This window comes from Capra hircus (genome assembly GCF_001704415.2).
Source record: "Capra hircus breed San Clemente chromosome X unlocalized genomic scaffold, ASM170441v1, whole genome shotgun sequence".
NCBI classification, from domain to species: domain Eukaryota; kingdom Metazoa; phylum Chordata; class Mammalia; order Artiodactyla; family Bovidae; genus Capra; species Capra hircus.
Window position 1 is genome coordinate 50,732,000 of NW_017189516.1, and position 27,917 is coordinate 50,759,916.

Genomic DNA, 27,917 nt, shown 5'->3' on the forward strand with positions numbered 1-27,917 from the left:
TGATTAGCGGCAGAAGCACAACAGAAATGGCTACGTAAACAACAGAGTATCTTGAAGCAGGTTTTTAACCTGGTAGAGATGTAGTCACGCACCTTTGAAACAAGCTTGCCTTTGTTCTGTTTACATGTAATGCTGGGTATGGGCATCTTGGTAGGCTCAACATAAACAATTCTGATGGCAGATTTGTTTTTTTACAATACTGAAAGAAGAAAAATACACCAACAATATTAAAAAACAAACAGAAAAACACCCCACAGCACTGCCCTTGCTCCAAATGAAGGATCACGTCTATCAGGGTGAGGCAATCATCCTTCCGTGTTGCCCACATCACACGCCTGTGTATGAAACAGTCCATGACACGTTCCATTTATCTGGTACTTTCATCAGAAGCCCATCCTAACAGTGATCTTCTAGCAACTGCTCCACCAAGAATGAATGGGTGAGTGAGTGAGACCCCTTCTTCACTTTGCCGGTGGAAGAAACCATCAAGGCAGGCCGCAGGACTCCAGATACAAATCTTCCATTTGACATCCGTCTGAAACGAAATGTTCCTAAGAGTCAAAACACAGAGAAGTAAGACGTATTTCTCAGATGGATTATAGTTCCTATAACTTGCACAAATATAACATCTCCAGTGACAAAGGTTGAGACTCCATTTACGGCTGCACCAACGCAAATCAGTAAGGAATTACTGACTGCAAACACCAGCCTTCTTGTGCTAACTGGTTGTCCTCCATGTGCTCTTTTATTCACATGACATTGTCCATGAGTTGTGTCTTCATGGACGTGCTGCTCTTTGTAGGCTATGAAAACCATCAGGGGAAATGAGTGCACGGTTACCGGGGAGTGGGGTCTGTCCCTTTCAGTACTTTAGGAGGTTGCTCCAAAGACCTGGTCCTAAAAACAGGATATTCTGAGACTTCAAAAAATTTGGGACCCTTCCTGGGCTCCTTGGATGAGTTTCAGTGGCACTTTCTGAGTTCTTTTTTGTTTAGTGTGGGGCTTCCCTGGTGGCTTAGAGGTTAAAGCATCTGCCTCCAATGCGGAGACCCAGGTTTGATCCCTGGGTCGGGAAGATCCCCTGGAGAAGGAAATGGCCACCCACTCCAGTATTCTTGCCTGGAGAATCCCATGGACTGAGGAGCCTGGTGGGCTGCAGTCCACGGGGTCACAAAGAGTCAGACACGACTGAGTCACTTTACTTACTTACTTACTTGTGTTTATTGAATTTGTTACAATATTGCTTCTGTTGTTGATGGTTGTTTTTTTGTTTTGTTTTGTTTTGTTTTTTTGCCACAAGGCATGTGGGATCTTAACTCCCCAAGCAGGGATCAGACCCGCAACCCCCTGCATTGGAAGGTGAAGTCTCAACCACTGGATCACCAGGGAAGTTCCCATGAGTTCAGTCTATAGCAAACGTATGTGAAAATGTGCCCCCAAAGGATCACTCTGATGATCTGACACAAATTCAGTGTAAGGCCTCACTATTTTTATGTAATTCACGGTCAGTCTTGGCATCCAGGCAGGAAGATACTACATTGAATACTCCCTTCAAAGCAGGGGAGGGTGAAGTCCGTCAGTGAACATTTGGGATTTTCTGCCTTCTACCTGGACTGTTCCCCGGGGTCTCTAAAGGTCACTTACAGCTTTAAAGGCAGCTCTGCCAAAGGACTGGCAGTCAAGTCAGACCTTGAATATTTTTCCTAAGAGTACCCCTTTGTCCCTCTTTTACTTCTGACTAAAGCCTTCAGCTTCTACAGGTAATTGACAATGGGTTTTTTAAAAAACTGTGATGCCACAGGTCACATTGTTAGGCTTGTCATATAGCCTCCTTTTTGTTGCAACTGGCACAAAGCCAGTTCAGAGCCATGAGCATGGTATCCTTTAGCCAAGGTGATGCTGGGGATCCAGAACCATCCACGTCAGAAGAAAGAGAATTCGAGTGACCAACCTGGCATGCCCAGGACTGCAGGATTTCCTGGGATGTAGGACTTCCAGAGCTAACACTGAGCAAGTCCCCTGCAAACCCAAACATGCTATTCACCTGATGGGGAAGGAACCATCTTTGCTACATTAGTACCACAGCCTTCAATTAGTAGAAACAGTCCAGCTAAATCTAGCATGGAAGTCACAGCCTATTAAAATAGCTGGGACTTGACCAATCATCTACCTCCTCATTTTCACAAAGATACCAGACTCAGAGTGGTTGTCAACCTTTTCCCTGGGTCACACAGCTTGCTGGTATATCAGGAACCAGATCCTGGAATGCAACACTCCCAATACAGGGCACTTTCCACTGCATCACATTTTTTGCTTTGCTCTTATCGCTCTTGTAGAATGAGTTCATCTGAATTTTCTTACAGGACTTGGCTTTTAAAACAGTGAAAATTGCTGTTTATATTGGGCAACACTTTTTTTTTTCATGTCGGGATAGTGAATGGCATCAGGAGGCTGTAACTGGCCTCAACTGGCCATTCCCATTACTACACGGCATCCATTCCTGTCATTTTACAGCCCAGTGAAAAATCTTCAACACTAGTCATCACGAGATACCACCCTTGGTGGAGATGGTCACATGCCAGGACGATGTACCCCTGGGTGACCGGCTGGTTTGTGACTAGCTCACAGACACACAGATTAGCATCTACAAAGTGCATGAAAATCTTGCTTCTTCATACCTTAGATTCTTTCAGGGGGAAGACATAAGATGCCTGTTCTACAAAGTTGAGGTTAAGGTAGAAAACAATCAGTTCTAAGCACTTTACAGGTATCATCTTATTTAATCCTCATCACCTCCTCTGAGTTACTATCATCCCATTTCACATACAAGGGAACTGAGGCATAGCGGGGTAATTAGCCAGCCCCCAAAGGTTCTGTTGTTGTTGTTTTAACTCTAGTAAGTAGTGGAGGGTTCTGAGTCTCATGCTCTTTCAGAAGAGAAATCAAGAGCTCAGGAGAGCAAACCAATCCAGAACGTGGACTCTGGAAGGCAAGGGGAAAGGCAGAGGGCTGTGTTCCTGGGGTGCAGGAGATAAACCAATATGGTGACGACCTGCAGTAAAAGGAGCAACTCTGTTGACTTCTGCGTGCAGTGCACACAAAGGAAAACGTAGTATGTTCCGGCCCGACCTCCATCTTCATCGGCTCTCCTCACTTAACCATAGTAAGTACCAAACACCTTATGCTGTCCTGCATCAGTCCACGCTGGAGTACAGCCACTGGTACTGGAAAATCCCACCATGACGTACCATCGGTAACAATCCCTTCACAGAGTTCCTTCTCAGCTCCCCAGCCTCACTTGATCCTCTGAACCTCTTAGTATTGCATCTTTCCCTTTGACTTTTAGCCCGTTCACCCAGGAGCTCAGCCAGTGGGTTGGATAGGACCTACCACATGAAATCAAACACTTCTAAAGAAGTGTGACAGCATTAATGAAGTGAAACTGGCAAGTTGGTGAAGTGATTTTGATATTTCCATCTCTCAATTTTCTTTCTCCCTTCTAGTACATTCTATCCTGTTCTGTCTTAAACTGTGATCTTCTGCAGCGGGCTTAGTTTTAGTTCTTTATATTTCACTGGGAATGTATTTCACTGGCACCATTTAAGACAGAATGGTGCCACTCTCAGCATTAGCCACACATTAAAGCTGAGCTTTCCTGGGAGAACCATAATTAGAAATTTACTTTGTCCCCACAAGAGTAACTTAAAGCATCACAGAACAGGTAGTTGTTTTATGTGAGAACAAAACTCTTCCTGGTGCTTCTGAAATCAAAGCATGTGAAAAACTTTTAAGGGGCCTACATTTAGGTTTGATCAGTTCCAACTATGAACACCACTACTCTGATGTGAAAACACACAGTGCAGTCTTCAATTTCATAGGAAACATCTAGAATTCTTAAGTGGCCCAGATACTATGCTTTGGGGCAAGGAAACTGCTCACCAGTTCTTCAGAAACACCTTCAAAATGGAGAAGAGCTGACTTCAATGAACTTCTGCTTTTTCTATAATTTTATATGCTGGGCTCTAGCCATGCTGTAGCAAACACTTAAAGGTACCCCATAAAAAAAAAAAAAAGGTCACTCCATCAAAACATATTACTCCATAATGATTATACAAGGTATGAAAGAAAAAAGGAGCATGATTTTATTGAAATCTTTTAGTACAGTGTTGGAAGATCTTCGAATCCTATATTCTAAAGCAATACAAGCACTGCAAATGATGTAGTTCCTGAATCTAGTCGACATCTCTACCACAGGAAAGTTATCATACAAATCTCTTGAAGCTGATGGATGTAATTTAAGTTGACAATGGAACAACTCTGGTATATTCGTATTTCTCTGGATCCCCTTTTTGGCTAGATGTACACCAAGTCAATTGCCATTCAGCAGAGTTGGACAGAACCAGTATGTTTGGTGGTTTCATTGAAATGTTTCTGCACGAGCAGCAAGGGATTGCATGAGCTCAAATTAAGCAGCTCTCAAGGCCGTCTTCATCCTCTTTCTTTGAATTGGACCATCAAATGCCACTGCGTAGGGCTAAGTCTAGTTTACTTAGTTGACAGATGTACCAGAAGTACTTTAAAATACAAAAGTGAAGCTAAATAACCATGGAAACAATCAGCTCTTAGAGAATGACAATATCACTTTTTTAATATCTTTATCTGAATATCATTTTTGAAAATGAATTTAAAAATTATATGTCAGCTCTATAACACATTTAGATCTATGTGTTGGACTAAATCTTCGATGAAATCACTGCTTTAAATCAACTGGTTTTAGTCACTGTTAACATGTCTATGATGGGATGCCAAGATGTCTAGTTGCGTGCATTCATAACTACATTTTCACTCCACAGAAATTGAAGAAATACAGATTATCATTCATTTGTCAAAAAGAAAAATTACATACATCTCAATAGACTCTTTATATATCTCAAATCAACTCTGTCTAGATAGAGTCCATCGTAGCGCATAGCTGACTTTAGCCATTTTAAGGTACAGCAAAATGCTAGTTTCTGCAATGATTAAAACAATCCTTTAAAACTTTGATTTAACCTCTGCTGTGATGAAGTTTGAAATCTTAAAGATTGCTATTCAGGTTTGTTAATCATTTAAAGAGACCTCATTTTTCCACCCGCTGAATTTAGATCCGAGACTTTCCTCTGAGTTTTGAGATCCAGCAGGAGGAGGAGACTTTTCTTTCTTTCTCCTGGGCTTTGTCTATGTAGGCACATTTTCTTTTTTGTGGGTGGAAGCACTCAGCTGGTTGTCCACCAACGTGCCCTTAGTACAATTCAGAGTTGCTGCTTGCTGCCTGCCACCGAGGAGGGGGCACCTCACTCAGGAGCCGTCAAAGGTCACCTGTGAATAAAGCTCTCTTCCCTCCACCATCTCGTTGGGCCACCACTGAACATTCACTTCATGGAGCAACTAATGCTTACCTATTTGTGCTTTATTTGGTAGGCCCTTCTCACCTATGTAACAGCTCTAGCTAAAATAATCTATTGCCTAGAAGGTCTGCTACTTGTGATTACAAAAGACCAAAGACCGCGAGGTCACCACTAAGGAAATAACGTTTAAACGTGTATTTGGAGGCACCCACCAAAAATGTACCCTTTAATCATGTCAAAAAAAAAAATAGAGATGGGACTAGTAAAGCTGAGAGGACTTAGGGAAGAAGTCTTTGTTGCGGTGGAGATCCACAACATGAAACTTCTTGGGGGAAAAGGCAGAGTAAAAGCTAGAGCTAAAAACAGGATGTTAGAAAGCACAAGATGGCAGAACATGAGGCGCATCCGGATGGACAGAGCTTGAACGTGACTGTGAACCTGGAGATTATCTCAAGAGTTTCTCAGTCAGATCTACTGCTGAACAAACTTCTGGAATCTTAGAACAGTGTATTTCACGAAAGTGACAGTCATGCTTTTCAGAAGTGGCAATAAAAAAATACACTGCTTCTGAGGTGTCTATTGTTTACCAAAAATAAACGTGCCAGTGGCCATCTTCAGCTATTGATGCATTTTGTCCTAATTAAGCATAATGACTAAAATGGTTTCCTGGAAACCTGAGCACTAAAAACAAATATTCAAAATTCAGGGTATTATTAATTCTCTAAGGTTCACTCAAAAGTGAAAGACTAATTTTCTACAGGGTTTCACCCAAATGTCCATAGACATTATCATTTTATATTTACAAAAAGGCTTTAATCTGAAGTGACCTTTGGTAGCCCCGAAATTCTTAAACTATGAACTTCCACAATGAAATTATAAACTTGAAAGTTGCGGCCTCAAAGTACTGACAGAACAAAGGGGGGAGAAAAAGGTCACTTATCAGAACAAGTCAAGGTAACAAAAACATCTCTCCTTTAAGATTGTTCACTTAAAAGATCAAATAACCACTGCCCTCCCCACTAAAGTGAAAATAAATGGTCGAAATCTTTAAGAGGGGGAAAACAGTGGCCTTGGAGTATACACAGACCTGATGTTTTTGCATTAACATAACTGCTCAGTCCCAAAGCTAAAAAAATCAGACAAATGTACGCAAGTTAGAAGCCAGAGCAGGCTTGCTCCACACCTCACATCTTTACAGTGGGACATGGCTGAACAGGTAAGACACAGATTCACCGTTGTGGGTCCTTCGGATCGCTTCAGCCAAGATCATCGAAATGTCAATAACCTAAACACCAATGAAAAGACAGACAAGGGGAGAGGAAAGTGGGACATCTCAGTGACGTTTAATTAGAAATGTAGAAGCCAGAAAGCCTAGAAAAGCTTTCTCCAGCACATAAGATGTGCTACTAGTAAACTCCCACCCCACATGCACGTCTTCTGAGAGGACAGTTTGTGCCTGTCTTCAGAGTACGATCCTGGGTGAGGGATCCTGGAAGTGAGATTTTTCAGTGTAGATACTTCAAAGGCTGTTCAGGGCTGCTGTTAACCAGAGACATCCTTTTCTTCGGGTGTTTGTTGTTTTTAAATTATTTTTACTCAATCATCACATGGAAGATTTTTGTCTCTCGGTTTCTGAAAACACAGATACTATAGCATCTAACAATACAGCTGTAATCACCTAACTTCAAGGTCAGCATTAGAACAGCCATAGACAATGGGGAAGGCAATGGCACCCCACTCCAGTACTCTTGCCTGGAAACTCCCATGGGCGGAGGAGCCTGGTGGGCTGAAGTCCATGGAGTCGCTAGAGTCGGACAGGACTAGCGACTTCACTTTCACTTTTCACTTTCATGCATTGGAGAAGGAAATGGCAACCCACTCCAGTGTTCTTGCCTGGAGAATCCCAGGGATGGCAGAGCCTGGTGGGCTGCCGTCTATGGGGTTACACAGAGTTGGACACGACTGAAGTGACTTAGCAGCAGCAGCAGCAGACAATGCATAAATGCATAGGCATGGCTGTGTTACAATAAAACTTTATTTAGAAAAGCAGACAGTGGGCTGGATTGGGCCTGCGGGCCTTAATTTACTGACTCTCAGCTACTGAGAATCAGACATGAAAATCTAAGGCAAAGCTATTTTGACCATTTTCAAACAAATCTCCTGGGGCCAAATGAACTGCATTGCTCTCTGATAGATGAAAAATCACAAGGCAGATCGCTCTGATCCATCTTCATGCTCTAATGATGGGAATGGAGGCTTCCGGCAATGAAAGGACTTGCCAAGGTTCACCAAGGTACAGAGGCCAAACAAGAATTCAAACCCTTTGACTTATTTCAAGCCAACTGGTATACAGCAATCATTGCCACCTCTCTGGGGGCCCCCAAGTCAGGAGGGCTAGGAGTAAACCCTTGGTACAGCCTTATCATTTCAAACAGAAACCTTGCACCCATTAAACACTAACTCCCTAATGCCACTCCTGGCAACCACCACTCTACTTCCCCTTTCTATGCATCTGACTACTCTAGGGCCCTCAGGTTAAGTGGAATCTAGTTTAAATATCACACAGCATTTGTCCTTTTGGACTGGCTTCTTTCATTTAGCATACCATTTTCAAGGTTCATCCATGTTACTGCATGTGTCAGAATTTCCTTCCTTTTTAAGACCAAGGAATGTTTCACTGTATGAAGAGACCACATTTTGGTTACCCACTCAACTGGCGGTGGTCAGTTTGGTCATTTCCACCTTTTGACTACTGCAACTAGGGCCTGCTATGAATGTTTGTGTACAAGGTTTTGCTGAACACCCATTTTCAGATTCAGGGGAATAATCCTAGAGGCAGACCTGGTGGATCACATGGTAATTCTGTTTAGCTGTAGCACAGTCTGTTTCTTAATGGTCTTTACTGTGGCTTTATTCACTTACTATTTATAACTTTGACCTCTGCTGACCCCAGCTTTTCCCAGATATCTGACATGTATCAGACCTTCCCATTACAGGAAGCTATAACCTCTGCCAACATCTGCCTTAGCAAGGGGTCACACATGCAAGATGCAATGCTATTTTTCGAGATGTGAGCTAAGTGTCTCATTGCATGGCTCTGCCAGCAGTATAGCCAGTACCTGAATCTTGGAGCAGTGTTTCATCTTGTCCTCTTGGGGAATAGTGTTTGTCACAACAACAGCCTCAAAGGCAGCATTATTTATTCTGGAAATAGCTGGCCCAGAGAAGATCCCATGGGTAAGGATAGCATACACTTTGGTGGCTCCAGCTGAGAGTAGTCTATAAAATAAAAGATAAAAAAGTCAAGTGCACACAAATATTCTTGAAACATTCTCCCCTTTGTGTGAATTTAGAAGCAACAGTGTGTTCCATATAGGAAAACATGAAACCAATTTCACTCACATTTATTAGTCGAAAACATGATCTTTTAAGCTATGTGCTGACCAAACACTTTGTATTTCCTTACATCAGGGATTATCACTCTTGGCTTTGGGCCCAGACAATTCTTTGTTGTGAAGCACACATCCCTGGCCTCTACCCAATAGCAACACCCCTCCCGTCAGTTGTCACAACCAAAAATGTCTCCCAACATTGTCAAATGTCTCCCAGGAAACAAAACTGCCCAGGTTTAAAAGAGCAAAGCCAAAACGTCACATGTTGACATACAATCAATACAAAAAGGTGAGCTATTCTATACTCTTAGTTTTGCTCTGTCTTAGAAACCTGCTGTGCACTGTGCCCTCCCAGCACATCACAGTCCATGCATTCTGCAGCCATGCACAGATGGGCAGAGGCTCCTAGGTAGGATAGCCCAGCTCTAAGTCTCTGGAAGCCCACAGCTGAGAAAGCTGGAGTGAAACCGAGCACAAGGAAGGGAGGGCCTGAAGAGGCCGAAAGACTATCTTTTCCCCTCTGTGCTCAGTTTCAGAAGCAGCTTCTCTGAACTTTTTAAAAAATACACTGCAAGTAAAACCTTGAAAAGGAACACTGGGCCATAAAGGATCATGGTTTTTTCCCTACCAAGACAAAAAGAAATGGGCCTAGAAATTAACTTCGGTCTGAAAATCCACTACTAAGCAATCAGTAATAATTAGGAGGATGGAGCCTGGTTTTTAGCAGCTGATGCTTCTCTTTTCTTCATGAGATGGCCTAGCACTCTCCTGAAGGGTCCGGAAGCACCCCCATACTTGTCCGCAGCATGGCAGATGGTGCCACAGGTGTCGGCCATGTCATCCACAAGGATGGCCACACGGTCCTTCACGTCGCCCACCAGGACCATCCGGTCCACTTCATTCGCCTTCTTCCTCTCCTTGTGAATCAGTGCAAACTCCACGTTCAACCTGTCCGCAATTGACGTGACCCTGCTCAAAGACATATACAAACACAGACTTAGTGAACACAGACTTCTGGTTATTGCGGGGGGTTGGGGGGAGGCTGGGAAGAAGGGATAGTTAGGAAGTTTGGGGTGGACACATATACACTGGTGTATGTAAAATGGATGACCAACAAGGATCTACTGTATAGCATAGGGAACTCTGCTCAATATTATGCAACAAACTAAATGGGAAGAGAACTTGAGAAAGAATAGAAACGTGTAAATAAATAACTGAATCACTTTCCTGTACGCCTGAAACCAACACAACACTGTTAGCCAACTATACTCCAACATAAAATTTAAAGTTAAAAAGATACATAGGGAAAAGAAGGAAAAGAATTACACCTGAAGTCTGAAAACACATTCCCAAAATTACGTTAGAAAACTCTCAGTTTACAAAATAAGAAAGAAAAAAAAAACATAGATGTGTCAAATATTGCCAAAACAAAAAAGACTGTGCTCTTCACAGCTGTATTTTAGGACTATTGTAACCAGCCCCACTCAAGATAATGCAGGAATCAGGCCTTGCCTGAAAAGCTGGGACTGGTGTGGGGTATGTGTTAAGCAACCGACAGGGAGGAATGTGCCAGGACACGGCCTTGTGCCTGGGGGCAGCTGGGGAAGAAAGCCAGGGCACCTTGACCACGGTCTAAAACTCCTGACACTCAACAGGTTGGTGTTTACGGGCATCTTTTAAAGTCAGAGGCCCGAATGAAAGTAAATTATTTAGAAACTACTAACTGCTTAGTTTGGGGAGCAGCCATGAGGGACAAAGTCTTGTTTAGCGAAGCCACGTAAGCTGCAGGCTTATGACAAAGGGCTTGGCTGCACTTGAGGCCTCTGAGATTGTAATCGCAGTCCAGGCCTCTGCCCATCTACAGCAAATGCTCAGTCATCAGCCCTGAAAGGCCTGAACTGGCTAAAGGAGAAGTTGGCAGGCTAGGCTTGCTGCTGAGCCCGGGACATTCTACATTTTTCCTGTGAAGAATAGACTTCAATGATGAAACTTAGCATAAAATAATCCCACTGACATAAGGGAACATGAAATATCCTGTTTCACTTCTTAAAATGACAGTCTCTTATTATGCAATGCAGCTGAAAAAAAATTTTTTGAAGGACCAAAACACAGACTCAGACACAACCCAATTTAGTATGCAGTGACTAGAGGATACAACCTCTGGATGCTTAAGCCCTGGTACCAAAATGGTGACCAAGTAGAGCCTGACCAAATCATTGAGAAGAACCCACTTTCTGGGGCCAAGAGGACAGCAGCTGATAGAACAAGGGGACTGTGTACCAGGGGTTACCCCTGCTTGTTTCTGAGAACATTCAACAACTGGTATCATTTTTAACTGTGGTAGAAAAAGTTATACATATTATATACATAGAGGTATGTATACCTAATAGAATTTGAACGCTGACAAAAATTTTGCCCCGTAATCGCCTTAAAACATATACTACTCTCTGCATGCCAATTTCATAAAAGATATGCCCTTTAAACTCCAATTAAGGAAAGCTAGTTTCTCAGAACATAAGACAGATTTTGCCAAGAAAAGCCTCTTGAACACCTTACGTATGAGCATATATATTAAAATTTTGTTTCTATGTAAGGATCAGGAAGACCTCGGTACGGCAGGGCCCAGGTCCACAGCCTCACACGAGGACGCGCCACCACGTGGGCTGAAGGTGGCATCACCTGTATTCACATGTCTGCCAGGTGATCTGCTCTCCTGAGCCAGCGAATAAATACACCAGCAGGGGGCGCAGCGGCCTGAGTGGGAAGGAAGCTGAGCTATGCAGTTTGGTGGGTAGGGTGGGCGTCAGGGGGACAGAGGAAGGCATGGAATATGAGTGGGGAGCCCCAGCCACTTCAGGTACCCAATGGTAACATCAGAAGCAGACAATCAGGGAAACTATTCCTGCAAAAAAGCTCCAGGGTTGCGACAATATCTCTATTTCTCCACAGGTTCCAACGCTTCTCTTCCAGGTGTACAACTGTGACTTACTGCCTATTCCTAACATACGGTTGTTGAGACAGGGTATCATACAGAAATCTCAGGTGGAAAAAGCTAGAATAACAACAACAAAAATACATAGTTTGATTTCTATTTCTTCTGGATACACCATTACAGTCTTTACCAAAGAAAAAGAAAAAAAAAAGGCAAATCTGAATTAGTTGCACCAACTTCCCGAATCAGTTTTATGTGAATATTGACCATCTCAACAGTGGCGTGCTTCCTTCCTAAGGTGTATTTTTTCTCAGCTTCAAAGACTACCCACAAGTGACCTCTTGTGGTGATATTAAGTTTTACCTGGAACAAATGAAGCTTCAAAGTTTTTTCTACAGCAACAAGTCCCAATTTCTCAGACACCTATTTTTATCTGTGTGTGAAAAACAACTAATCACATCCAGCAAAGAAGTCACAGATAATGTCAACTGCAGGTATCATGTGTTACTTGCGAGGCTATTTTGTTGGTTGGGGAACAGCTTACTCCAGGATATGCGAGATGTGTAGCAAAAATTTAAGGGAAAAGACAGAGGTGACAAGAACTCCGAAATGCATGCCCTTAAAAAGTTTGCCTTTCCCGGCAGAGAGGGAGCAGTAGGGTAGTCTGAGTGGAACTGATCTGAAGGGGCTCTGAACAAAAACAACATCTTGCTGCTGGCCTAGCTAGCTGATTCTGTTATTATTCTTTTTTTAGCAGGGGTTAGCAAGTACATGAGGGAACTTGGCATATCATAAAAGATGGTACTTCAAGTCAAAGGGAGAAGAATTGATTACTTAACAGTTTGGGGACAATCTAGATAGCTGGGGACAGGGGAACTTGGATTCTTCATTCACTGTTTATTCCAAAACATGTTTCAGATGGAAGAAAAATCAAAATATTAACAAGGAAAAAAGCAACCCTTAAAATATGTAAAATCAGAGGAGAGGAAAAATGTTAAGGGTGAATCTTTCATAAACCCAGAAGCCATAATTTGAAAAAGAGATAAATATGACTACATAAGAATGTTTTAAGAGTCTTGCAGAGAAGAAAAACACAACAAGAAGTGAAAAACTTGGAGAATTATTTGCTACACAGAGAAGCAAAGATGTCACTTCCTGCATAGAACTTCTAACAAACCAGAGGAAGAGGCCTCCAGCTGATAGAACAAGCAAAAGGTACGAACAAAAAATAAACATGCTGGAAAGAGCGCTCAACCTTATGCACAGCAACTGGAATTAACAGGAAGACATGCTCTGTGCCACTCAGCTGATCTGTAAAGTAAAAGAAGTTTGATCAAGCGCTGAGCGAGTGAACCTGTGTACGAAGTCACTGTCATGCATAGTCGGGAATGCCAACTGGCCGCTCCCTTCTTAACTGAAGTATGCTTGATTTACGATGGTGTGTTAGTTTCAGGTATACAGCAAAGTGATTCAGTAATGCATATGTGTGTGTATATGTATATATGCATATATGTGTATATATGTATACTTTTTCAGATTCTTTTCTATTATGGTTTATTATAAGATATTGCATATACTTCCCTGTGCTATACAGTAGGTTCTCGCTTGTCTATTTTATACACAGTAGTTTTATCTGCTGATCCCAATGTTTTCTCTTCTTTGAAAGACCCAATTTTGACCCTGTCCATCAAAACCGAAATATAGCTCATGCTCTTGGACTTGGTGACAGTAGTTCTAGGGACACTTGTACTTCCACTACTTGCACATGTATAGGAAATGTGAAAGTGAGTGTCGTGCTGCAGGAACGTGCCTAAGAACACCAACAACAGCACCAACTCAAGAGGAATGAGAGACTGGCCAAAGGAATCCCTACGCCTACACACAAGGACCTACTGCTGCTGCTGCTGCTGCTGCTGCTAAGTCGCTTCAGTCGTGTCTGACTCTGTGCAACCCCATAGATGGCAGCCCACCAGGCTCCCCCATCCCTGGGATTTTACCCAGCCACAAAAACCAAGAAAGCCGAGCTCCTGCACAGCTGTGGAGTGCTTGCTAAGGTGGAACACGTTTTTAAAAAACACAGAGAAGAAGTATGTGCAGCGTATTATCATCTGTGTGAAATAAAAAGGGAGATACATGTTTCAATAGCATTTCCAAATGCTATTGGAAAGACTTCACCTCATCCAAAAATAAAAAAACAAACGGAAGGGGGCTAGGATGGGAAAAAACAAGGCCACACAAGTCTGTGGACGGAGCTCTCTTCACCTCGCCCTTCCTGGTAGAGAGCCCTCTCCCCACCAGATAAGCAACTGCACTTCTATCCGGGAACCGAGTCTGGAGGCTCGGCGCACACTACAGCACTCTATCGAATCGGCGTTCCACCACCTTCACCCTGATCCTCAACTGTCTCTACTGACTGCTCAGTACCCTTCCTGAGGCCATTCAGTGGGCCTGCGCTCTGGTGCTTTCAGTGCCAAGCCAGTTTCTGGCCAGCATCCTCCTTTTCCAGCCTAGCACTGTTCTGTGCCCCACGAGGTGGGCTGCCTGCTGCCCAGTCATCTGCAAGCACAGGCTCTCCGGGGGCTGCACCCTCTTGCTTTCCTAACTTGGATCATCAGGTGGTCTTCATTGCACGAGGTGGTCTTTGGCAGGAAGTATTTCCTGAACAGCTGGGCTTGTGGAATTCTCCCTCTGCCGTTGTGCAGCCTGCAGTCCATTTTCCCAGCACTGGGACCCCCACACCAGGGTGCAAGTGCAAATCCCACCACACATCCAGCCGTGGCATAGACCCTGGGCTGGCGCTCTCGTAGGTGGCGCCTTTCTCCCTGCCCTCTCCCTTCTCTCCGGAGGCTCCCCTGTGGGTGCTAGCCTCTGCCGAGCCACCCGTCTCTTCCTGGATCTGATCCATCACCCAGGTCACCCTGAGCACAGCTCTCAGCCTTTTTTATTTCTTGGCCACAGGTATCTCCCTTTCCCTGGCAGTTCAGTTGATAAAGAATCCACCTGCAATGCAGGAGACCCTGGTTTGATTCCTGGGTCGGGAAGATCCGCTAGAGAAGGGATAGGCTACCCACACCAGTATTCTTGGGCTTCCCTTGGGGCTCAGCTGGTAAAGAATCCACCTGCCATGCGGGAGACCTGGGTTCGATCCCTGGGTTAAGAAGGGAAAAGCTACCCACTCCAGTATTCTAGACTGGAGAATTCCATGGACTCTATAGTCCATGGGGTTGCAAAGAGTCAGACACAACTGAGCTACTTTCACTCACTCACTCATCTCCCTTTCTCTCGGGCTGCTCTGCGGACTGGGATTTTAAAACTGTTTTATTTTGGCTTCCATTGCTAAGTGTTTGTAGTAAGAAGGCCGAGCTTGGTCAGTTGTGTTGTGAAGTGAAAGCCTTATTTTCCAATTAGGCTCATGGCTTCTGTCATCAGAAATAAATTTTTTTTAAAAACTCAGAACATTCTTTGCTGAAAATAAATGCTTATGTGTATTTTTTTTTTTTCTTTCGTTAGTGATGAAATGTTAAAGATGACAGCTCTCTGCTCTGGAGGTGAAGCCTGTTGGCTACTTACTTGGTCATCTGCAAAATAAACTGGTAAGTCATTTAAGACATGCTTCCTTACCTAACACATACAGCAAGGAAAAAGCAGTTAGCAAACCCAGAAACCTGCCTCGTACCACCTGAGCCTGTGCAATACCTTTTGGCGCCCCCGGCGTCAGGTGAAACAATGATACAATTTTTCCAGTCGGTGATGTTCTCCCGAATCCACTGCAGGACCGCAGGTTCTGCGTACAAGTTATCCACGGGGATATCAAAGAAGCCCTAAGGGGAGAAGTGGGTGTCATGTTATAACAGAGCTTTTTAAAAAAGATCTTCTCTGCCATGAAATAAAATTAGAATTTTTTATTCAAAAGAAGCCTTTTCAACAGATTCCCCTTTTACTTCTTTTTAAAAATATTTTTTTCAACTGAAGTATACATTGTATTTCTTTTTTAAAAATGTTTTTGTAACTGAAGTATAGTTGATTGACAATGCTGTGTTAGTTTCAGGTATACAGCAAAGTGATTCAGACATATTTATATATATTCTAAGATTCTCTTCTGTTATATGTTACTGCAAGATGCTGAATATAGTTCCCTGTGCTATACAGTGGGTTCTTGTTGTGTATCTATTTTATATTTTATCCTTCCCTCCACATCTTCCCTTTGGTAACTGTAAGTTTCTTTTTTATGTCTGCACAGACTCCCTTTTCTTAATTCAAATGGAATTAAATCAAAAGACAGATATGTTCCAGAAGCAGATTTCAGTTCAGCTGGCATCTTTGGGGACACGGTCTATTACCTTATGATCACCTCTATTCTAAGAGAGGAGACTGGCTTTGTAGATCAGTGGGGGAAAGATTTGCTTAAAGCCAATCTTAGGCATCCCATTGTAAGCCAAATAATTCACAGCCCACTGTACTACAGGGCAGGCATACTGTAATTTGGCCTATTTTATAGATGAAGGAACTAAGTTATGAAGAGTATTGAAAATCTTAACAACTCTCCCATTCGAATTATTGGCAGAAGTTGAGGTAGAATTACAGAGTTTACTACCAAGAAGCCATTCCCGCTCCTCCAAAAGTGAGTGGAGGCAAGGTGGTGGTGGAGACAGGCAATATCAATGTTAAATTATCTAAGTTCAGTAAAAAAGAAGAAAATCCCAGACAGTCGCCATATACAAACTTAAAAACACAAGTAGTGTTACCTCCTCTGAAAACTAACCTAACAGAGAGTTAGGATTTAACCACTTGCATTAAGCCTTCACTATAACCAAGAACAAAGAAAATGCTGGAACCTGGATCTGAGAGGCATGCAGGTCCATGGTGATGATGTGATCCGCTCCAGCAACAGAGAGCATATTGGCCACAAGCTTTGCTGAAATCGGAGCACGACTCTAAAATACAAAGGCACAACTTTTATAATAAGGGAGAGATGGCGACATCCAGATTTCTCCCACTGAGATCTACAGGAGAAAGATGGATCACAGATGGGTTATTACACGTGAAGAGAAGTAACATTAATAATTTAATTCCTCAATAATTTGAACTAAGAAATTTAAATTATTTAATAAAAAAAGTTATAGGTTATAACAGCAAAAGAGACTCATCCCAGTTTTGTTCACCAAATACTAATTATTTACTATTGGGAGACAGTGTGCCTGACACTGGATACAGAAAACAAATATCAAAGAAGCAAATAATTAAAGATAAATACACATAATATCACAATTTATGTAATTCCAATTGTGACAACTAGGTAGAATAAAAGGTACTGAGAGAGAAAGTGAGAGGGAGACAGAGAGACAGAGACAGACAACAGCATGAAGGACAAGAAGTCAACAGACATTAGTTGTCAGAGGCCCCTCTAAGGAAAGTGCTGCTTTTTTTTTTTTTAAGTTCACAACTGAGCAATTTTAATTTTTTTAAATTTTTAATATAAATTTATTTATTTTAATTGGAGGCTAATTACTTTACAATATTGTATTGGTTTTGCCATACATCAACATAATCCACCACGGCTGTACAGGAAAGTGCTTCTTAAGGCGAGGCCAGCAGAGATGGAGACTAGCGGTGCAGAAAGAACCCATGTGACGTCATGGAGGCTGAGAGGTCACTCACATCCAGGGACGGACAGAGCCTAGTGTGGCTACCTGTGGGCCAGGATGCAGCGCAAGGGGATACCTGAAGGGAGGCAGGGCTACACCTTCAGAGCCCCAAAGGCCAGTCCTGAAAGCTGAGTTTCTGCACTACAGCTAGGAGCAAAGGCTGTTACGAATTCAACAACAACCAGAAGGAAGAAAGAACAGCTTAAGGTGATGGATCAGCCGATATTTAGAGAAACAGACCGCAGTGTGACACTGTATCTTCTTGAAGGTAGCTAAGTTCTTCATAGCTTTAGCTGCCACACCATAAGTGATGGACATGAACTCTGCCCACATCAAAACAATCCAAGGGACTATACAGGCATGATTAGGCCTACGGAAAGAGTTCAGTACTTTGCTATAAACCAAGCATTCCTACATACAACAAAAAAGAAAATGTAAGCTTAACAGAAGATTTAATTCAAACTTACAATGCTATGTTATGTAAGTTTCAATTATATCTCAAAGCTGAAAACAAAGATTTCATTCAAAATAGTAATAAATGATCTCTGTTAAATACACAGACACGCACACAGTATATTTCTGTAAAAACATACATAGACACGCACACAGCATATTTCTGTAAAAACATACACAGGAATTAAATCAAAATGTGAACCGATTATTTTTATTTTCTCTAGTGTCATTCTTTTCTAAAAAAACAAACTATATTTTACGATAATTCACACCCCTCCCATACACACTTTTTTTTTTCACACACAAAGAATGAGAGGAAACATCCCAAATGTTAACAGTAAATGTTTCCAGAAAGTGAGATGATGGGGAAATAGTTTTCTAATTTTTTGTGAATCATTCAACCTGCTCAACTCACTCAGGTTTTTTCATCATGTAACCCCCCTGCTCTGTTCCACACTGTCCTCGAGATAAAAAGCCCTCCCGCCAGTGTGGCTCTAGCTACTTAGAAGTGGTCTGTCCTGCACCCTCAGCCTGAAGAAGGGGTCCTCCCCAGAATGGGCTCTGGGCCCCCTCTCTCTCTCTTCTGGAGAACACTGTAAGCCTTGCTGTCTACACCCACACTCCCACTTTACCCTTAATCTGCCCCCATCTCTGCAGACCCTGTATGTCTGATCCTCCAGATCTGGTTCCAGTCTCCAAACTTTAAGGCACTTGGACAATTCCAGAGAGGAATGATCTGTCTGTTATAAAGGGACACAGCATTTGGCCCCCACCACATGGGACCACCATAAGCCACCTGCTTAAAGATGGACATCAGAAGATAGTTTACGTAGAACGCATAGTTCACAACTAGACTATGTGTCCCTCAAGTGCAAAGGATTGGTTTTGGAGATTTCTGCATCACCTGCAACCCCAGCTCTGTACCTTGCATATGACAGTTCTTCAATAAATATTTCATAACAGGATCTCTAGAACACCGAGTTTCCAAGGCTTAGTCATTCACCTCACTGACTGAGAGAGTTATTTAGTCTAACAAAATTCCAGGGTAAGTAAAAGAACAAATCCATCGCTGGGAATGCGATTCACTATGCTGATCAACTTCCTTCCTCTGTCCCTCCACGGCATCAAGCCATTCTTACTTCTGAGAGCTAGAGCACAGGAGCAATTTCTAAATCCATACTTTCTGCTCTCCTTCAAACTCTGTTTTAGAAGTTAATTTTCAGACCATCTTTCACAATTTGCCTTAACACCCAACTGCATTCTGCAAGAAAAATGATTCACAAGTTTTAACTGACTTTATGGCCAAGAAAGAGAAAACATTAGTATGGCATTTCAACAAAGGTAGTCAAGGTACAGCCACTGCAAATAAAACGGTTGACTCCTCTAATGAAAAATGGTTAAAAATCAAATATTTTGTGAGCCAGACCAGTCTGGACAAAGATTCTCCAGAGAGTCCAGATTTCATTCAGCATATTAGCTGCTGATAAAAAGCGTAAACTTCACAAGCTTTAAAAATGGACAAGATTATAGAATTTGTGTCAGCACAACTGTCCTCAATTTTTCCAGTTAAGAAATCAAAAGAAACAATGTGATCATTGAAAATAGATCATAACTTTGAAAATTTTGAAAAACAGCCCTCTGTGATTCCTTTTTTGCTATCAGTTTTTCTCCAACAATACAGCGTACCATTTCTGAATTCTGGGTTCCTTCTACTACTACTGGTGTCAACTCTCAACTGCTATCGTGGCCTTGCTTCTGTGTTGCTGACAGTGATCACTTTGTCTCTTCTACCAGTGGTTAAGTTCAGAAAGTCGTGGGATTGTCTGATTGAGGTAAAAAAGAAAAGTGCCCACCATTTTGTTTCCAAGAAATGTACCGACAGCAAAGTGACTAAGTAACAGTGAAAGAAAGGAAAGAAACTGGTGTTCAAAATGGCCTCCACAAGAAAACCCATCTAAATGTCCAACAATGGAAGCTGGATCAAGAGACAGTCGGACAAAGCAGATTCAGGGGATAGTTAAGCCCACTAGGGGCTCTGGAGGGCTCTTTGCCAGCATGATGGCAAGTGGAGGCCAGAGGCCAGGAGTGACCTCACACCCCCTGTGGGAGCAGGCGATCAGCCACACAGACCCTGCTGGTGTCTCTATATCATGATGATCAAATGGAAGAAACAAAGTTTGAAAATACAATCTTGGAACAAGAGGTAACTGCCAATCAGATACTTGCAAACAAAAAATGCAGGTGTCTCAGCATTTGTATCAGTTAAAAAAGAAAGTTAGGGTAAAAAACAGAAAGCGAAAAACCAAAAAACCAGCTAGGGTTCCAAACTGTTAACACAGTGGGAGGTGGCCAAGTAATAATAAAAGGAGTAATTTACTGAAAAAGCAGTAATGTATCAAATATCTTAGTGTCAAGTGCAAAGGCTACTAGAAATAAAAGGAAAATCTGATGACAAATGGCAGAATACAGAATTTACTAAACCTCCTGTTATGTAGAAGAGAGATGGTAGCAGAATATTAGCTTCTCTAGGACACAGATAAGAATGAAGATGCTGAATAATCCCATGGAAACGCACAAATGGGAGGAAGAGCTAGGACAACAGATTACACTGAGGGAACAAAAGAAATCAATTTAAATTTAGCAGCTAAAAACGAACATAAAACTTGCAAATCAAGTCTGGAATAAAAGCAGCTTGACAAATGATACGTGGGAGGTCATATGCCTCACCGGAACAGATGAGACCTACACATCCCCTAAAGCCAAGTCACAAAGTGAAAGACACACACACACACACACACCCCTCCCCACATACTACACACACTCCAATATTTCATGGCAATGGCAATTACCTGCTGTTCAATGTCCATAAATAAATGTTTTACAGACACACAGCCAGGTCCATTCATTTACATCCTGTCTCTGGCATAAAACTAGAGCTTGGTAGTTACCACAGAGACCATGCAGAACTTCACAGGAAAAGCTTGCTGACCCTTTCTAACATATATGCTAAGTCACATTTCAAGTGCAGAATGGAGTTCTGGAGATCAAATTTTTAGTGGGCAATTTACTGACTAAGCTGTGTTCAGCAGAGTCTGGAAACCACACCTGAAGGAGTTGACATTAAAATTTACAGGGACCTTGCTACAGGAATCCATATTTATAAACAGACTTTTTTCACATGAGGGGAATCTTATGTACTGTTGAGAAATTTGCATTGTTTCAGAAAATCAATTCTGGAAACAAATGGAGGTGCACTGAAGAGTTTCTCTCATAACTAGTTATCCCATCACAGGACAACAGTGTGGCTGATGAACTAAAAGGATTCACTTGGAACTGACCATCTATTCATAAAACACAAGGAGGGCAACAGCTTAAGTGTTGTTCCCATAGAAGGTTGAACGGTAACCCCCAAACTCACATTCACCCAGAACCTCAGACTCTGACCCCATTTGGAAATCAAGTCTTTGCAATTTGATTTCAAAGGAAGACAGCGATCAAGATGAGATCATTCTGGATTAGGGGGCTCCCTAAATCCAATGACTATCCTTTTATAAAAGAGGAAAGGACACACAGACACGGGAAGGTGGCCATGTGAAGACGAGCTGGGATGGCGATGACGCTACCAGACACCAAGGAATGCCAGCAGCCCGCAGAAACGGAAGAGGCAAAGAAGGCTCCCCCTGGTGTCTTCAGAGGGAGTGCAGCCTGCTGGCACCTTGACCTCTGACATTTGGCCTCTAGGACGATGAGGGTGCACATTTCCATCATTCTAAGCCTTCCAGTTTATTTCAGCAGCCCTAGCAGAGTAATAAGATCCCTTCTCGAGTTCCCCTCCACCTTCCCTGATTTTTCTTGAGGGCAGAGACCATATCTTCTTCAGTTTTTTCTACAACCTCACAGGGCCTCCTACAATGCCAGTGTTGCAAAAAGGATAATTCAACAATACCAACTTCATTCCTGTGGGGGGGTTAAAAAGGATACTGGTGTAAATTTAACTTGGTATCCTGAGAGAACTGAGGATTCCCACACAGCTGTAGGAAACAGTGCTGAGATGGTGCGTCCTTACCCCAGCTTTTCATGGTGACATTTTGCAGCCCTAAGGGAGGAAATCAAAACCGGGATGCTGACATGGATACAATCCAGGGGTCTGCCTGGGACTCCATCAGCGTTTTACACTCGCCAGAGAGTGTGTGTGTGTGTATGTGTTTAGTTCTACACCCCACCACAAAGACACACACCAGTTTCATCACAAAGACTATAGTAAGAGTATTTTCAGACCTGCAAAAATACTTTTAACCTGTTTCTATATCAACAAACATGACGACTGATTCAAAGATAAACCTTGGATAAGGGCAAGAAAGCATGTTTACTCCATCACGACAGTAGAAGGCCAACATTTCCCAGGGAGTCGGAGGTATGAAGTGAGAAAATAAACGCAGCCATCAAGCCGGAGCCGGTTCCTCCAGCAGCTGTCCTGCACGCATACCTTGTCCTTCTTGTCTTGCCGGGCGTAGGGGAAGCACGGGATCACAGCGGTCACCCTGGAGGACGACGCAATCTTGCAGGCGTTGATCATGATGAGTAGTTCCATCAGGTTGTCGTTGATCTCGCCACAGCCACTCTGGATGATGTACACATCTTCCCCTCTCACACTTTCGCCAATCTCCACGCTAGGGAAAGGAAGGTGCCACTGTTAATAGCTAAGCCTCCCTGGGACCACCCCTAAGGGTTGCGATTCGCGAGTACTCAGCAGGCGGTGGTCCTTGCAGGTAGAGCATCTTCCACTGAGAGGAGACAGAGCAAAGTCAGCGAAAGGGAAGAGGCACACAGGCAAGGTCTGGGCAGATTAGGCACAAGCTTCCAACACTTCTTACCTGAGTAGAGTTGCAGAGGACATGTGAACTCCCCCAGCGACCAGCTGTGACAACACAATCATAGGGGAAGCCCTGTCGCCCCGGGAAGCTCATCGGAGACTCCATTGCCTTGGGTTTTCTTGGGGGCCAGGGACTGTGTTAACCACATGGTTCACTGTTCAGCAGGGACCCTTTCCCATGGGCAATGGGGGAAACTGCGCAAACTCAGTTCCCAGAAGCCAGCCAAGGGTCATCCTATAAAGGGGCCTTTTTCATATACGAGGGACTCTAATATGCTCTTTAGAAACTGTCTCTGGCCTGTTACGTTAATTCTTTTTTGGCTGTATTCTAGTTTTTTACTTTCATTACTGTTACATGTATACATTGCTTTAAAAATTCCAACCATTCTGTAAGGCTTATAGCAAATAAAATAAGCCCAGAGGCAGCCAATTTCATCTCTTGATGTGGTTTTGACATATTTATCTTCAAAGACCCTCACTAATGCTTGGATTGCTTCATCTGGATTTTTCATTTTAGGCATCACGGGTTGACTTCTCACTCCAGACCATGAGGACTGACTTGTCCCCTCCCCATCCCACCCCCTGCATCAAGCGCAGCCCTCCCATCTCATGTTGCCATCCTCCTAGCACAGATCAGTTACCTGCCAACCAAATCTGAGGGCTGCATTTTAACTGTGTCGGTGCCATTCAGAGCCAAGCCATACAGTAAACTGAAAACCAAGTTCACGGTGCCTTTCTCTACACAATTTTGGGGGGTGGGTTGTTCACCTTGGAGGAAGTGATCCTACCTCTTCATCTACTAAGTTTTCCAATTCAAATGGCAGCCTCAACACTGAGCTAACAAACGAAACCCCACAATGTCAAGGTCAAGGCCTCAAGCGTGACTTCTATTCCGCGGCCTGCTCAAGGCTCGCCCCCCAGCTAGCTGACCAGGGTTCTCTTCCTCCCTGTGCACAGCTGCCTCCTGGGGATTCCCTGCCCTTGTCTCCTGCCCTTGATTTCCCGCTCTCTGTACCCTTTCTTGGTGCACTTGCTGGTTTTGCTGATGGACACCCTCTGGTAGTGTCTTGAAAAAAGCAAACAGGAGCTTAACTCTTTGAAAATTGCCTGCCAGGAAGTTCCAAGTGTAGGATTCTGGGGGTTCAACAAGAGAATGAGTCAATACAACACTGGCAAACATATACAATTAGCTGTGCCCTTTCTCTTGCGATCAGAAGCCAATTATACCCAATAGCATTGGAAGAGCTGATTATTTCTAAAGAAAATGGAAATATAAATGGTATTTGGAATACCATATAGTAAGCTATCTGAACCAACGAAGCTTCTATCCAACTTCAAGTAAAATAATTAGAAGATAAAAATGCCATTTTTCAGTTTGACGTGATCTGGAAACAGTTTTGATCATAGTGGGTCAGCCTCCCACATACTCTGTGCTCTGCCATGGATGGAAAAGGTACAATGCCAGCCTCAGGATGAGCATGTGACAGAGTACAGTGTACTCCTCTCGAGCTCAAGTACTAAGGAGCTAAAGGTAATTCCTTTGTGAACATTGCATCAAATGTGAGGTGAAGTTGATTGGGAAATCCCGGTATTATAGCTCAGAGGCTGACAATCTACAGCCCGTGAGCTGAGAATAGCGTGGTGGGCAGAATGGTGGCCTCCCAAAGACATCAATGTCCCAATCCCCAGAACCTTCGAATATGTTCATTTACAGGGCAAAGGAGAAGCAAACTGGCAGGTGGAATTAAGCCTACTAGTCAGGTCACCTGAAAACAAGAGAGATTATCCTAGACTATTCTAGTTGGCCCAGTGTGATCACAAGAGCCCTTAAAGATGGCAGAGGGAGAGAGGTCAGAGAGAGATCTGAGGGCCGAAGCAGGGTCAGAGATGTGCTATGTGGCTGGCCCTGAAGATGGAAGAATGGGCCAAGTGCCAAGGAAAGCAGGCAGCCTCTAAGAGCTGGGAAAGCAATGGATGGATCCTGCCCTAGAGCCTCCAGAAGGAACACTGACCCATGATGGATTTCTAACCCACAGAACAGTAAGATGCAACAGCAACAGAGCTGCTATGGGCCCATGAAGCCTAAAGTGTTATCTGGCCCCTTACAGAAAAAGTTTGCCAAAAACTCCTGATGTTATGATTGTTTAGCCCCAAATTTCAGGGGGATAAACTTCTTTGCCCTATTTTTCCTAAGGAACAAGCTCAATCCCCATGGGGAAGACAGAAACTATGTACGATCACCATGGCAACTTTTTCCCAAAGCTATTCCTGATTCTACTCGTATAGATGGTCACGACTGATCTTTATTCTAGGTTTTTCAAAAACTGTGAGCAGAAGGCAGCATCCACTGCTCTTCACTGATCCTGAAATAAGGCTGATGAGTTTATCTGAGCCAACAACGAATGGGTGTGGTAGTTAAAAAGACAGCCACAGACTAACACTTTTTCCGCCAAGAAGGGCACTCTACGGCCCCTCCCCCTGGACCTGGGAGGACTCTGTGCTTGACAACACAACGTGACAGAAGTGACGATGCCCTGACGTCGGGGTCCAGGCCTTCACAGACTGGGAGCTCTGACTTCCTGTGTTTTGAAGTCCTTGTGCTTGGACGCTAGTTTTCACGCTCTAATAAGGAAGCTCCAGCAGCCCTGTGGGGAGAGGTACAGAGGTTCCCAGCCAAGCTCTCAGGCCAAAGCTACTGCCAACTTACCAGCCATGCAAGCCAGCCAGCTCAGAAGTGGATTCTCCAGCCCCAGATGCCAACACGTGGGGCAGAAAGAAGCCTTCCGTGCTGAGCCCTGCTCAAGTCACTGTGAGAGTCAAAGAAATAACGATCGTACACAATAAATAACCAGGACTTTGGGTCTTACAATCCAGGTAGCCACTCTGGGCAGGTTAACTGACCAGCAGAAAGGGTTACAGACGCCATCATCAGTGCTGTTCTAGGACGTCATCACAGCCTTTCAATGGTCAACTGGAAAGCTGGAACTGACATCTCCCTGTGGAGCTTAAATGATTTAGAGATGAGAAGGTAAAATCATGAGGCTCTGTGTCCAATTAGACAGTGCTTTTTAAATGGGTAATAGGAGGAGTTGAGGACCAGCAGACGCCAAACCAGATTTATGGTCCTGGCTCAGGGAGAGATTTAGGAAGGGGCCCCTAGACCTGAACTGAAGCATTTTTCTCTTCCTTTCACCCTTCTGCTTTTCATCTTTAGGACCACACAGTAAAAACCAGATCACCAGATTAAAGGGAGGCCTGTTTGTAAAAACTCAACCTCTGGGCCTAGACAGTTCATGGGAAAGAGGGAAGTCAGGAAGTTAACCTCTGATAGTCTAGATATTAAAAACATAAAATATAACTATACAGCAATTCCCAGACTTCATGGTGAGTGGTTTCTGATACCTCATGATTTCTAATTACCTGGTAATTATAAAATACTCAGAAACAATAATTTCTTCTTGACCTATATGACACCACCTCTGGAACACAAACTGTTATCCCTTTCTTCTGAAAGCTACTGAAACTTGAACAGGACTGCTAAATATTGTCGCATTCAAACCTAAATATACTATCCTTTGCTAGAGCCCTGACAATCCTAGGAGAATTCTGTATGGAACTCTGCAAAGTGGAATTCTTTAGCTGAAAGACTCCTGCATTAATACTACCTGCTACTCATTCACAAATGTGTCTTCTCTTATATTATCACCAGGGTCATGTAATGGAAGAAGGAATTAACGGAGCCTAAAAAGCTGACTCAATAGCAAACACCACCTTCTCTCTATGTCATAACAACCACTCCTCTGGAGCTAAGCAATCTTTGCCTATGCCAAGGTCATCAAGATTTTTCTCCCGTGTTTTCTCTTAGAAATTTCCAGTTCTAGGTTTTACATTTAGGTTTAGGATTTCAAGTTCATTTCTGAAATGGTAGGAAGTATGGATGGAGTTGTTTGAGGGTTTGTTTTGTTTTGTTTTGTTTTGTTTTTTGCAGCTCACCAACACTTGTTCCAGCCCTGCTTGTTGGAAATGTTGGCTGAACTGGGTCTTTGCCAAAGATATCAAAATGATCAGTAAATTAAAAAAAAAAAAAAAGATCAGTACCGGAGTATAGTGGTAGATATTTTAAGGGGGGAGGGGGAAGGAATGGGACCAAGTTGAAATGAATTAAGAGCTGCGTGAAAGCCGGCAAGAGGAAAGAAAGGAGGCCCTGGCCCGGCTTCTGAGGGGGCCACCAGCCTGACCTCACTGAACGGAGGTCACCACTTCTTGCGGACCTGAGACATGGGGGGCAGCAGTTACACTCAAGCCATGGCCTTGCTGCTGGACAATGCAGTGTCCCAGGACGATGAAGAAGCTGGAGAAGGAAAAAAAAAAAGTCCATCATCTCCGAGGCAGAAAAGTTAGCACAAGGGATCCCAGCACGTGAGCCCTGAAGTTCTCAGGCTCTTTAAACCCTTTGCAGGACCACACCTGCTGGATAACTCAAGAGCTGGCACCCGAGCAACTCAGACTGTCACCTGGGGAGCTTTCAACATGCGGACCCTCACAGCCCTCGGAAGAATTCTCCGCGAGCGCAGCAAAGCTGCGTTTTCCACAGCCCCGGGCGAACCCAGCGCGCCGCCGGGACTGGGGACGTGGGCGGGACGTTCCCTAGCGCACCCTGGGTTTGCGAGCAGCGCTGCAGGCAGGAACGCGGACCACGGGGCGAGCACGCCCCGGGCCATGTCCCTGCCCGCGTGCCCCGCACTCGATTCGGCTCCAGCCGGCTGCACCCACCTAGCCCCGCGGGCCGCCCGGGGGGTCGCTCTTCCGGGCCGGGGCCGCTCTCCTTGGCTTCTCACGGACGCCGCGGCAGTGGCGCGGAGGCCGCGTCGTGGCCGGCCCGCCCCGGAAGGGGGAGCGGGCGGCTGTAGAGGGGGTCTCAGGCAGACGCCGGCCCCGGCCCGGCCGCGCAACCGCGCGCCCAGCGCCCTCCCCGGCCCGGTCCCCACCTGGTCTCCTGGTTGCTGAACTTCTTGGTGATCACCTTGCCCAGCTCCAGGCCCAGCCGGTCGGCCACGCGCTGGGACAGGTCCTGGTGCGAGCTGCCGCTGAAGAGCACGATGTTGGGCATGGTCGGGCGCGGAGTTCCGAGCGACGCTGGGCGGCTGAGGCGGCGGTCACTCAGCAACCCGTGGCGAGAGCGGGAAAGCGCGTCTGGCGGACACCGGCCAGGAGCCGAGTTAAAGAGGAGCTGGA

General features: G+C 44.1%; 1 protein-coding gene across 2 annotated transcripts; it reads right to left on the bottom strand.

Moving 5' to 3' along the window:
• Positions 1 to 236: 236 nt before the first annotated feature.
• On the bottom strand, positions 237 to 27,917 carry PRPS2 (phosphoribosyl pyrophosphate synthetase 2). Of its 2 annotated transcripts, XM_018043944.1 has the most exons (8): positions 27,671 to 27,917; positions 22,296 to 22,479; positions 16,547 to 16,645; positions 15,408 to 15,532; positions 9,575 to 9,748; positions 8,507 to 8,666; positions 6,571 to 6,672; positions 237 to 535 (listed from the first exon to the last, which is right to left on the bottom strand). In XM_018043944.1, exons 1-7 carry the CDS (start codon positions 27,790 to 27,792, stop codon positions 6,580 to 6,582), a joined length of 957 nt encoding a protein of 318 aa, XP_017899433.1. In that variant the 5' UTR covers positions 27,793 to 27,917; the 3' UTR covers positions 237 to 535; positions 6,571 to 6,579. The 2 variants fall into 2 exon arrangements, with proteins under 2 accessions (XP_017899433.1, XP_017899432.1); XM_018043943.1 differs by lacking the exon at positions 237 to 535 and having other exon boundaries at positions 4,120 to 6,672.